At 44.1% G+C, this 13679-nt stretch overlaps 1 protein-coding gene across 1 annotated transcript in view; it reads right to left on the reverse strand.

The window, feature by feature from the left end:
• CUBN (cubilin) overlaps positions 1 to 13679 on the reverse strand; it is a 259514-nt gene that overhangs the window by 72720 nt on the left and 173115 nt on the right. The window contains exons 31-33 of the mRNA XM_073677458.1: positions 8885 to 9075; positions 4186 to 4342; positions 2468 to 2584 (exon numbers count right to left, since the gene is read on the reverse strand). Coding sequence (XP_073533559.1) covers positions 2468 to 2584; positions 4186 to 4342; positions 8885 to 9075 — 465 coding nt within the window. The remainder of the gene's footprint in view (positions 1 to 2467; positions 2585 to 4185; positions 4343 to 8884; positions 9076 to 13679) is intronic.

Here is a 13679-nt window from a genome sequence, read left to right on the forward strand (position 1 = left end):
TACAAGTGTTTCATAGATGTACCCGAAGATTTGAGAGCAGAATGCACCAGAGAGTCAGGGCATGAAGAGTTTAAGAAGGCCGTGAGAGCCTGTAAGTTGTACTCGACCTCAGAAGCTAAACAGCTGGTGGTCCTGTCCACAACCGAAGTCACAGTGAAGAGGGTGGCTGTCCTAAGTGACATGCACTGGCGATGTGTTCGCACGAAGCGGTTTGTCCGGTTGAAAACGGAACAAGCCATTAGACAACTGGAGCTTGGGAGAAAAGCTCAAAGTCTGCGGGAAGAAGTCATCCGGGTGCCTCATGCTTTGGTAAGAAAGCTCATTGGGAGAAATGGCCGAACCATGCAAATGATGGTAAAGAAGTCTGGTGTGATGAAAGTAAGCAGTCCACGTGATCGTCAGGGCTGGATACCAGATGAAGACGGCATGGTGTCATTCCCCGCTCTTGGAACGGAAGAAAATCCTGCATATATACGCATGCTGATGGAATACCGAGTGACCTACCTGCGAGAGGTGGAACAGTTGAATCTCGCCAGACTGCAAATGGAAAGACAGCGTCGTCTGAGCAGCAGAAGAAGGCAGCCGTCTATAAGTTGTGGGACCAGACAGAGAAAGGGCCCTTCAAATAATAGAACGGCTACAGTAGAAGTTAGAGACCTTCCAAGATTTCCTGAGGATAGTGGGCGTGGGTTTAGAGGTAGTGAGACCTCCAGTAACTCAGGTCTGAGAGGCCTATACAAACGACCCAAAAGAGTATGGGACAGCACAAAGTCAGACCTGACCTTAGATACAAGGGCAAGTGAGTCACACTGCTGTATTGACCGCTGGGAGCGGGGGAGGTCGGACAAGGTTAGGACTGACCTCTGGGAGTGGGGGAGGTCTGACAAGGTTACGACTCGGAAATGTGACTTGACGAAGTTTGTGACAATGACAGATGGTAGGTCCCTAAGGAATGGGCTAATGTTGATGACTAATGTTCCAGGGGCTGAGCAGCGCAAATGTAAAGTACATGGTCTCTGTGTGAACTGTGGGTTATAATGATTGTGTATATTATGTATTCAACCCCACAAGTTTGAACAGGGGGGGGATATGTAATGCAGCGGCTTGCTGCATTGCTAAAATGTCCAGGGGGTGTGTTCTGGCTGACCATTTACCTCCCCCTCAGGTGACTGATCACATGACTGTGACATCATCACAGGTCCTGTGTGCACAGAAGTATATATAAATCCTGGTGGTTTAGAAATGAAGAGAGAGAGAGAGGCCTGGTGAAGCCTGGAAGGCAGAGACTGGATCCCTGTGTTTGAGATACCAGTAGCCTTGGAAGGCAAGAGGCCTGGTCCCTGTGTTGGACTCCACTAGCCGGAAAGGCAGAGGCTGGATCCCTGTGTTTGAGATACCAGTAGCCTTGGAAGGCACATGGCTTGGAGACTACGTCTGGGAAGCCTTAAAGCCACAGTTGTGGCAGAATTGAGCTGATAGAAGCAGCTGAGACCCGGCAAAGGTAAATCAGCACTATAAGTGAATATTGTTGCTGTACCTTGCTGAAGTCTATATTTGAAGCCAAGCGGGCATAGCTGCCACTGAAAAGGCTCTAGGATACATGTGTAACATTCCTGCGAGACACTGAGATGGACTATGTTATGTGCGGTTTATGATGTGTAATAAACTGCTGGACTACATATTACTGGAAAACGTTGCATGCGTGCTTTAATTGACCCGGAGAAGAAAATGCCCTCAGCGTGATGAATAGCGCTACCTTACGCACCATACAAATGTTACCAAAGTAACTGTGCCCTTTGTTAGTCATTTAAAAATGCTAAAGTGCAAAAATAAAAACCATATAGTGCCTAAGTAAATATGCCACACTATTCAAAGTAAATACCATCATACAGTGCTCAAAATATATCAACATACAGAGACCAAATAACAGCGCCATCTATATAGTAATCTAAAAATTGTACATTGACATTTTTTTTAAAAGTAAATGATCTTCAATTGATCTCATTTTTGGGAAAACGGAAGAGTTTACTAAACCCTCACTCTTTAGTGATGTTAGTAAAATACATTTCCCAAAGTCTTATGTAATTTTCTCCAATCAGATGAAAGGAGAAAGCGGCACTCACCGCTGACAGATCCAAGATGACCTTTTATTCATTGTACATAGTCATGGGATGAAACATGGAAAAATAGGGGTTTTAGATGGTTCTTTTCGACTGTTACATTTACATTTGACACTATATTGCCACATGTAATTATGCTTATTCTGGCCACAAAAAAATATCGGATCTGTCGGTGGTGCGTGCCGCTTTCTGCTTTCATCTTGTCGGAGAAAATCATGAATGGATCTTTAAAGAGTTGAGCACCACCATATTTGAAAATAACTACTGAAAGAGAACAATCCGTCATGAATTATTGTCTACGATAGCAGTTACCAAAGTCATGCATAATGTGTACACTAGGAACTTACAAGGATCCTGAGCTTTTATAATCCATGAACAGTTTTGATTGTTCGGATAGTTGACTGGATACAATGGAGAGGAAATAACACTGCCAATCGAATCAGTTACAATAGAGCTTCCACATACTGCAAGAGAATCAAAGGGAAATCCACGTAGGTCAAAACATGAGTAATAATATAACTATGAACTTTTGCTCATAAAAGAAGGAAATCTATAAATACATCAGTGAGGTGCTGAAAGATATTCCCTAATAAGGCATCATCTATGTAATCAGACCTTCTAAAGTACCACGCATGGGACGAAGAAAAAAAAGTGAAAAAAAGAAAAATGGCTGCGTCTCCAAGAGATTAGTTATCACTACCTGTCTCAGGTTCGCTTACAATTGTATCACCTCTTCCAGCTAAGGACTTTACGGGTTCATACATTCTCTCAGTGGCCTCTCTTCTTTTACCATCTGCAGACAGGTCGTGTTCACACACATATATTTGTTACACACACAGCAGATGGGGAACATCCACAAGATGTTTCATCTCTCGGACCTGCTTCTGCTGGATATCGAAGGTCCACTCATGTTTGGAAATTCGCACCTTGTAGGCTCCGAGCCCTAACGCGCTTCTCTCAACCTCAAAGGCATGGTAACTGTGCTCTTAGTGACTTTCTCTTAAGCCGGCCATACACTTCTGATGGCTGTCGGATGAGCGATGCCATCTTAGCCGACTCTCCCATACACAGGACTATCTGTTTAGCCGAGCACTTCACTGTTCTCTATGAGAAAGCTGCCTGGTGACGTAGGCTGGTGGCTTATCTCCAGTAGAACAATGTGATCGGCAGTCCAAAATCGGCCATGCCCGATCAACATTTTCCCCTTCGATCAGTCGGCTGGAGCCCCCATACACTTGGCCATCTCTACTGGAGTAACCTGAGTTATCCTCTGTCTCGGGTTCTGACATTTTTCTGCAGGCACTCCTCTTCTATTGGGGGTCTTTCCTCGCTTATCCCATACTTCACAAAATAGCAGTCACTCTTCACTCATGGTCGACCCATTTCCCCTTTGTGACATATCTTGTTGTGCCCAACCATGGCAGCTTGTGCCCTCTGCGACTGACCCAGAGTGTGGGCAATCAGAGACCTTCATACCCTTTGACACACGGGGAGTTTTCGAATGTTTCTCCACATGCACGGCCTCGCTTATCTGAAACATGTGCCACACTCAACCTTAACCAGCAGTCATTCACGCAGGAACACTGTCTGGAGCCATCAGCCGAGCATCATCCCTTCCTAATCATTTTCCACTCTGTAAATATCCCCAAAACATCATCCATACACATAAGTGCTACAAGAAACTCTAATATGTAGCTTCGAGAAGCGTATTACGCCCAACATAAGAAATGCAAACATGGCTGCAACATATATAAAATACATAACATTTTGTGGGAAAAACAACTCAAGAATATATGCAACAACGGTTTCTTGTAAGAGGGTTTTTAGACAGTTCCTTTCAACTCTGTTACATTTCCATCTTTAACTATATTGTCCTGCGGCTTCCTGGTCTTCTTTATCTTTTAGGAATTCAATTGCTATTTGTCTAAATAGCTAATCAATAATTTAACCTACTGTACACATTAAAGGTAATTAGCAATACTTGTAACGTTCTCATAGCAGAGTATTAGTAGAGGAGCAGACGAGACTTGCCATTGGGTTTTCAAGAGAACAGACAAGCGCTTACCTTCACTAAAGTGGGCACTGAAGCCTCTGTGACTTCTGCTGCTGTCAGATTGCAGGCGGACAAACATGGAGTTTTGAGTAGATGTAATTGCATTGGGAATTTGTCTGCCACACAGAGTTTGAAGCAATTCAGCATTACTGTTTTCACCATCATAAACCTACCAGACAAAATGTAAAAAGGAAAGGAGACTTGGAAGAGAATGAATAGTTTCCAAAGACTGAAAACTTGGGTTAGAACACATTTAAACTCCTGGACGAAGCATTTCAAAGGCGAAACGCGCGTCGGGTGTGGTGGGAACCCGAAAACAATAAGTGAGGTAATGTAGGATACACTTGTATTTATGTCTTTTCAGACTTCATTGATTGCCTATGCTCTGTTTTATATTCTACATATGGATTGCTTTATGTTATATCCTGAATCATGTTTACTTCTGCTGACCACAGTTAGATTAGACTTTTACATTGATATTTCTTATTTTGGGCTATTTGATATATACCTTTACAGCTTCCTCATCCAGGTACACCCACCTTGTGCCTTTTGTGTATTTTGTCTCAGAATTTTATATGTATCTTTATGCTTTTTTAAATATGTATCAATAAAATACTTTGTTTTATTCTTATACATTTGGCCTTTTGTAAAGTTCTTTCCTTGGAGATATTTATATTATATACTTTATGGCCTTATATTGTGGATTGAATTTGGTGTACTTAGAACACATTTAAACAAATGTATCAGTGTGCTTGTCCGTATGCTTAACGTACCGCACACTGACTAAAGTAAGTGAATGTGGTAGCATCTGTACTGGGATCAGTGGGGACCACAGGGATCTGTACCAGGAGTAGTGGGGACCGCAGGGATCTGTACTGGGAACAGTGGGGACCGCAGAGATCTTTCCTTGGAGCAGTGGGGACCACAAGGATCTGTACCGGGAGTAGTGGGGACCGCAGGGATCTGTACTGGAAGCAGTGGGAACCGCAGAGATCTGTACTGGGAGCAGTGGGGACCTCAGGGATGTGTACTGGGAGCAGTGGGGACTGCAGGGATCTGTACTGGGAGCAGTGGGGACCACAATTATCTGTACTGGGAGCAGTGGGAACCACAAGGATCTGTACTGGGAGCAGTGGGGGACACAAGGATCTGTACTGGGAGCAGTGGGGACCACAAGGATCTGTACTGGGAGCAGTGGGGTACACAAGGATCTGTCCCAGGAGCAGTGGGGACTGCAGGGATCTGTACTGGGAGCGATGGGGGCCGCAGGGATCTGTACTGGGAGCAGTGGGGGCCGCAGGGATCTGTACTGGGAGCAGTGGGGACCGCAGGGATCTGTCCTGGGAGCAGTGGGGACCACAAGGATATGTACTGGGAGCAGTGGGGAAGACAAGGGTCTGTACTGGGAGCAGTGGGGACCACAAGGGTCTGTACTGGGAGCAGTGGGGAAGACAAGGGTCTGTACTGGAAGCAGTGGGGACCAAAGGGATCTGTACTGGGAGCAGTGGGGACCACAATGATCTGTACTGGGAGCAGTGGGGACCGAAAAGATCTGTACTGGGAGCAGTGGGGACCATTGGGATCTGTACTAGAACCCTTTGGGTCTTTGTCACTAACACTAGGGCAATGTGGAGGGCTGCCACCAGTGAAGCATCTAGCTGGCAAATGTAGAGATCTTGGCTGATGGTATATACACACATGGTCAAAATTGTTGGTACCCCTCGTTTAATGAAAGAAAAACCCACAATAGTCACAGAAATAACTTGAATCTGACAAAAGTAATAATAAATTAAAAATCTATGAAAATGAACAAATGAAAGTCAGTCATTGCTTTTCAACCCTGCTTCCACAGAATTTAAAAAAAATTAAACTCATGAAATAGGCCTGGACAGACATGATGGTACCCTTGAAAATAATGTGACAAAAGGGACATGTTAAATCAAGTTGTGTCCACTAATTAGTATCACAGGTGTCTACAATCTTGTAATCAGTCAGTGGGCCTGTATATAGGGCTACAGATACTCACTGTGCTGTTTGGTGACATGGTGTGTACCACACTCAACATGGACCAGAGGAAGCAAAGGAAAGAGTTGTCTCAGGAGATTAGAAAGAAAATTATAGACAAGTATGGTAAAGGTAAAGATTATAAGACCATCTCCAAGCAGTTTGATGTTCCTGTGACTACAGTTGCACATATTATTCAGAAATTTAAGATTCATGAGACTGTAGCCAACCTCCCTGGATGTGGCCACAGGAGGAAAATTGATGACAAATCAAAGAGACGGATAATACGAATGGCAACAAAAGAGCCCAGGATAACTTCTAAAGAGATTAAAGGTGAACTTCAAGCTCAAGGAACATCAGTGTCAGATTGCACCATCCGTCGTTGTTTGATCCAAAGTTGACTTCATGGGAGACGACCAAGGAGAACACCATTGTTAAAAGAAAAATCATAAAAAAGACAGACTGGAATTTGCCAAACTACATGTTGACAAGCCACAAAGCTTCTGGGAGAATGTCCAATGAACAGATGAGACAAATATGGAAGTTTTTGGCAAGGCACATCAGCTCTATGTTCACAGATGTAAAACTGAAGCATATCAAGAAAATAAAAAAACTGTCCGTACTGTGAAACATGGAGGAGGCTCTGTTATGTTCTGGGGCTGTTTTGCTGCATCTGGCACAGGGTGTCTTGAATCTGTGCAGGGTACAATGAAATCTCAAGACTATCAAGGGATTCTAGAGAGAAATGTGCTGCCCAGTGTCAGAAATCTTGGTCTTAGTCGCAGGTTATGGGTCTTGCTACAGGATAATGACCCAAAACACACAGCTAAAAACACCCAAGAATGGCTAAGAGGAAAACATTGGACTATTCTGAAGTGGCTTCTATGAGCCCTGACCTAAATCCTATTCAGCATCTTTGGAAAGATCTGAAACATGCCGTCTGGAAAAGGCAACCTTCAAACATGAGACAACTGGAGCAGTTTGCTCATGAGGAGTCGGCCAAAATACCTGTCGAGAGGTGCAGAAGTCTCATTGACAGTTACAGTAATCGTTTGATTGCAGCGATTGCCTCAAAAGGTTGTTCAACAAAATATTAAGTTAAGAAGAACCATCATTTCTGTCCAGGCCTATTTCATGAGTTTGATTTTTTTTTAATTCTGTGGAAGCAGAAAAGCAATGTCTGACTTTCATCTGTTCATTTTCATAGATTTTTAATTTATTATTACTTTTGTCAGATTCAAGTCATTTCTGTGACCATTGTGGGTTTTTCTTTCATTAATCGAGGGGTACCAACAATTTAGACCACGTGTGTATGTATACAATGGAGAATGCATGAGCACACATGGCTTCATCTACGCTCTTCTCTCCTTTCAGCCCTGGCATATACGTTAGGGGGCATTAGACAACTGTCTTGGGGATTAAAGGAGGTGGTCCCAGTGGGGAGAACCACCAATTATCTAGGTTCTATAATGTTACTAATATAATAATAGTTGGACTTTCCCTTGCAGTAGTCTTTCTGACCACCTCATGATAACATGACTTTTCATATGTAATACCAGGACAAGACCAAATTCTGAGTAGCAGCAGAACATTCATTTTTCACATTGTTTATCGTCCAGCTTCTAAATAACTTTTTGTTTCCAATGGAAGCATTGTTGAAGAGCTTCACGCTCATGTTTATATCAAAGATCTGATGATTAATGAAGATTAATTGGTGTGGTTAAACTACTTCAGCTTGGCAGGTTCTTTTGCTCGCCCTTGTCTACACACACGCAGAGAACACAAACTGAGTACTGTTCGGAGATTTCAGACATGACAGAGAAGGTCATGGGGTTTCATTTTCTCTAGTCCTTTGGCATAGAGATATGTCATTCTCTGGGGCCTGTACATACCAGAGGGATCAATGTCTCCAACCCCTCCGCATAGGTCTAGAATATAATATTCCCCTTGTCTGACCAGTCATGAATGGTGGTAGAGCCCTAATAGTAGGGTCTGTATTATGGCTGCAATATCTGGATCCAGTGAGCTATAACTAAACCGAACTTCGATCACCATGAAAACCAGTAAAGATTTTTTTCGAATTGTGTTTGGGAGCCTTCCCAAAGCGATGAATATTTACAATTTTTAAGAGTTTTTAGCAGATTATTTTTTTATTTTACAAAAGAGTCTGAAAAGCATACTCACTTCACCAATCCACCACCGCTCAGGCTCCGATGCTGTCAGTCCTCAGACGGTCTCTACTTCCTGCTGCATAGATGATGTTCCATCACAAGGACATATGACCACTAATGCCAATCACTGACCTCAACGGTGACCCACTGAAGCCAGTGATTAGCTTACATGTCCCTTTGTTGCTTTGTTGGGACGTCATCAATGTAGCTGGAGGTAGAGACAGGAGGGGAACTGGGCAAAATTGGAAAGGGAGCGAAAAACCCAATTTGACCATTTTGTATTAAAAAATTGACTCCCAATACAATCCCTTTTATACTGTACCTTGGGAACACCTGCCTTATCTTTCTCTCTCTACTAAAATAAACATGCATGCTCAGCAGATCAGCTTCCATGTTTACGGGAGAGTGAATAGATATAGATGTTGGCTGAACACTTTCTCGCTTGTACGGCTGGATTTCATGTTAATGGTCATATAGCTGGTCGCAAAACTAAATTTAAAAAATTACCATGATAAGTAATAATAGACTTCACTTACTCTGACACTGTCATATACGCAGAGAGACAAGAAAAAGTGAGGCTCGATGTCAAAGTCTGTAAAATTGAGGAAGACTCTGTGTCCGGGGTCAACTCTAATCAGCCATGAGCACTCTGTGTTGTCATCGTAGGGTCTTGGGTAATTTGGAGAATGGATTTCTCCATTGGGTGCTTGAAAAACTCCTCCACAACCTGAAAGATAAAATTACTAGTGTCCTGAACGTAAACATCTCCAGTGACAATGCTCCTTCAAAAAATGTTTGGTTACGTTTTGGTTTATTCGACAATCTTTAGCTGATATCTATTAACTTAGACCATATCTGCCCATCCAATTTTTTTTCATAAATATCATCAGTAAGGTGTTACTCAACTCTTTAAAAAAACAAAAGAGCTTTGTCTTGATTGATTGAAAAATAGTGAAAAAATATATTTTGTTTATGCAGCTCCTATGTAAAGGAATGTGTCTCCATGGTTACAGACTACAAACAAACCCTTTGTAGTCAGATACTGCATTCATATTCAATGTATAGGAGCTGTATTTACAAAACCGTTGGATATCTTGAATCAAGACTTTTGCAAAATTGTTTTATTTTGTTGTTCTAGATGCACTGGATTAATAAAGTGATAGCAAATGTATGCACAGCTCTTAATGGGGTAATCCCATCTCAGAGATTTCTGGCATATTCGCAGGATGTTATCAATGTCTGATAGCAGATAGTCTTGGAGACCATATGTCGTGTCCCTTGCACATCAATTTTCAAAACTTTTCTAGAAGTTATTGGAGAGAGCAACACATGCATGGCCGTCTTATCATTCCCTGGAGACCGTGATGGGTCCAGTGGTGGTACCCACATCTATCATATACAGTCATGGCTGAAAGTGTTGGCACTCTTGAAATTGTTCCAGAAAATGAAGTATTTCTTTCAGAAAATTATTGCAGTTACACATGTTTTGTTATACACTTATTTATTTCCTTTAAGTGTTTTGGAGCAATACAAAAAAAACAGAGAAAAAAGGCAAATTGGACATAATTTCATACAAAACCCAAAAAATGGGCCGGACAAAACTGTTGGCACCCCCAACTTAATATTTGGTTGCGCGCCCTTTGGAAAAAATAACTGCAATCAACCGCTTCCTATAACCATCAGCAAGCTTCTTACACCCCTCAACTGGAATTTTGGACCACTCTTCTTTTGCAAACTGCTCCAGGTCTCTAATATTTGAAGGCGCCTTCTCCCAACAGCAATTTTAAGATCTCTCCACAGATGTTAAATGGGATTTAGATCCGGACTCATTGCTGCCACGTCAGAATTTTGTTTCCATCCATTTCTGAGGGCTTCTTGTAGTATGTATTGGGTCATTGTCCTGCTGGAAGACTCATGACCTAGGACGCCAACCCAGCTTTCTGACAATGGGCACTACAAAGCGACCCAAAATCCTTTGGTAATCTTCAGATTTCATGATGCCTTGCACACAGTCCAGGCACCCAGTTCCAGAAGCAGCAAAACAACCCCAAAACATCTTTGAACCTCCACCATATTTAACTGTTGGTACATGTAATTGTAATAATTTTCTGGATCAATTTCAAGGGTGCAAACACTTTTAGCCATTACTGTATGTATCAGGCGTATCCTGCCGATAAATGTCTGACACAGATATAACTTTTTAACTTTAGTAATCCCTAATATATAGTTTGTTGGAAAACAAAAGATACTATCCCTAAAAGCTTCTGTGAATCAGTGCAAGGAGGAAAGGCAGATGTAACAAGTACTTTAAGGCTACTTTGCCACAATGAGTATTGGGTGAGTTTTTTATATTGAGTTCCTCACCTATTAGGTAGATTAGGTTACTTGCATTTTTTACATATGTTTTTGAAGTTATCTTTTCTTGGAATGTCATGTTTTAAATAAAACTTGTTTTTGGTTCCTCAAGGTATTTGGCTTTGATAAAACTTTATTGATAAAGTTATATGCAGATTATTTGCTTCTTTAGTGCTTTACTGAAGCAGAAATGCCCTAAACTCATTATGCGTTTTTTTTACCTGCTGATTTTTCGCATCTAATGCAATTCCATGAGTAAAATCCACACATAAAACTCACTGACATGTTGCAGATTTTTTTTAAAAAAACGTGCCGCAGGTCACTTTACACTGTGTCAAAAAAAGCACAGTGGGCATGAGACTTCTATAAATCCCATCCATCTTGCTAGAACCAAAAATACGCTGCATCAAAAGGGCACCAAAAAATTAACCCACGGGTTCATTCACATGTCCTTTTTTTTCACCTGCAAGAAAAACGGATTGATTATTCTGATCAGACATAGATCAGAGTTTGGTCCGAGTGTAATCAGTTTTTCTCATACCTCCTCCTTTCTGACAGTCTGTAAAAATTGGACCGCACTTGGATGTCATCCGATTTTTTTGACTCATTGACTTGCATTGTCGATTTCGATCCGACCCTTGAATCAAAATCAGACATGCATCTGTGATTTTTTGCGGACCTGTCAGACGGTCGTGTGCAAAGCCGAATAGACTATCACAGGTACGAGTGCTATCCGTGAAAATCATGAGTAGCAATCACTGTTAGCACCACGCCGGATCCCTGCTCTGACAGGCAGGGTCTCCAGCGTGTCACTTCACTCGCCTGAGCTGGGGTCGGTGCTTCCCTTCCCCATGCTCTGCCTGCTTCCAGTAGGGTCTCCAGCCATGTCCTTAGGGCACATGCGCGCTCCTGCCCTCTTAAATGGCCAACGCGTGCACTTGCTATTTCCTCCCCAGCCAATGGCTATGGGGCATTATGTATATATTGCTTCCTCCCCACTAGGGAGGTGCCTGAGCAACCTTCCTGTTCTGCAGTCTAAGTTGTATAAGGTTGCGTACCAGTCCTTGCTGCACTCTGGTGCAGAGCCTGCCTGCCTGCTGCACTCTGGTGCAGATCCTGCCTCCCAGCTGCACTCTCGTGCAGATCTTGCCTACCTGCTACACTCTGGTGCAGATCCTGCCTACTGCACTGTGGGGCAGATCCTGCCTGCTGCACTGTGGGGCAGATCCTGCCTGCTGCACTGTGGGGCAGATCCTGCCTGCTGCACTCTGGTGCAGATCCTGCCTGCTGCACTCTGGTGCAGATCCTGAATGCTGCACTCTGGTGCAGATCCTGAATGCTGCACTCTGGTGCAGATCCTACCTGCTGCACTCTGGTGCAGATCCTGCCTGCTGCACTCTGGTGCAGATCCTGCCTGCTGCACTCTGTAGCAAACTCTGTCTGCTGCATTCTGATACAGACTCAACCTGCTGCACTCTGATACTAACTCTGCCTGCTGCACTCTGATACTAATTCTGCCTGCTGCACTCTGATACTAACTCTGCCTGCTGCACTCTGATGCAAACCCAGCCTGCTGCACCATCTAGTCAGTCCTACTGGGTCCAGCTGCTGCGCGTCCGTTGGTCTGTCCTGGAGTGGCACCTGGCGTTCACCGAGAGCCAAATTTAACCTCACCATCAGAAGTGAACAGTCCGGTGCTCACTTAGTCACGCCCCTCCAAGCTCTCCGCAGTCCGTGGCACAGTGGTTTCACAAACCACGTCCGTGACAGTTTGCTCAGGCCATGGACCCTGCTGGACCCTGGATCCTGCCTGATCGGACCATGTACCAAGAGCTCTGCCGACAGAAAGGCACGCAGGAAGAGTTGTTGATGCAGTTGCAGTCCCTGACTACTAAGTTAGAGGCCTTAAACATCTCTACAGAGTTCCCGCATGTTCAAGCAGCCGTGTCTTCTCCGGAAACTTCTCAGACTGTTTGCTTAGTTCGAGGTCCAGGTCCCTGACTCGCAGCTCCACCACGCTTTGACAGCAATCCAAAGCTCTGCCGCAGGTTCATCAATCAGTGCCGGCTACATTTTGAACTTCTTCCTCACCACTTCCCGCTGGACCAAGCAAAGGTAACATTCCTTATGTCGCATCTTGGAGGCGAGGCCCTGGCGTAGTTGAACCCTTTATGGGAGAGAGAGGACCCGATCATCTCCAATTTGTCAGCATTCTTGGAGGCTTTTCGCAAAGCATTCGATGAACCCAGGCGAACTACCTCTTCAGCGTCCGCTCTTCTGTTCACGTCAGTCCAATTCAGTCCATCTGTGGGACAATATGCGGTACACTTCCGCACTCTGGCGTCCAAACTCGGATGGAATAACGAAGATCTGGTGGTGACATTCTGGGAGGGGCTTTATGGAAACATTAAGGATGAGCTAGCCGGTCGAGACCTACCAACTACCTTCGACGACGTGATCTCCCTCGCCATCTGTATAGACCTTAGTTTCCAAGAGTGTGCATGTGAGGCGGCACATGAAAGAGGACCGCGGCGCCTGGCTCCGTCCTTTCAAAGGCTGCTTGTTCCTTTGCCCTCCCCTGTCGAGGTATCACCTGAACCCATGCAGGTGGACCGCTTTGCCTTCGCCAGTCAGCAACAGAGGGATCGCCGCGCTAAAGGCCAGTGCCTGTATTGTGGAGACATAGGTCACTCCATTCGAGCCTGTCCGGTGAAGCCGGAGAAATACCAGCGTCTAGTTTCGGTAGGAGAGGCCTCCCTAGACGGAAAAGACATCTCTCTACCCCTGACCCTTACTGTGGCCGTGACAACCGGTGAGTCCCAGTTTATTGAGACAGCGTATTTGGATTCCGGGGCAGCAGGAAATTTTATCCTCCAGGCTGTAGTGGATCATTTCCAAATCCAAGTTCATCCGCTCCAAAACCCTCTGGCAATAATATCTGTTGATGGGAGAACTCTACGGGAGACGGTTCGTTTG

The sequence above is a fragment of the Phyllobates terribilis genome, unplaced genomic scaffold (genome assembly GCF_046119375.1).
Source record: "Phyllobates terribilis strain yellow unplaced genomic scaffold, ASM4611937v1 Scaffold_4__5_contigs__length_816908805, whole genome shotgun sequence".
Lineage (NCBI taxonomy): Eukaryota > Metazoa > Chordata > Amphibia > Anura > Dendrobatidae > Phyllobates > Phyllobates terribilis.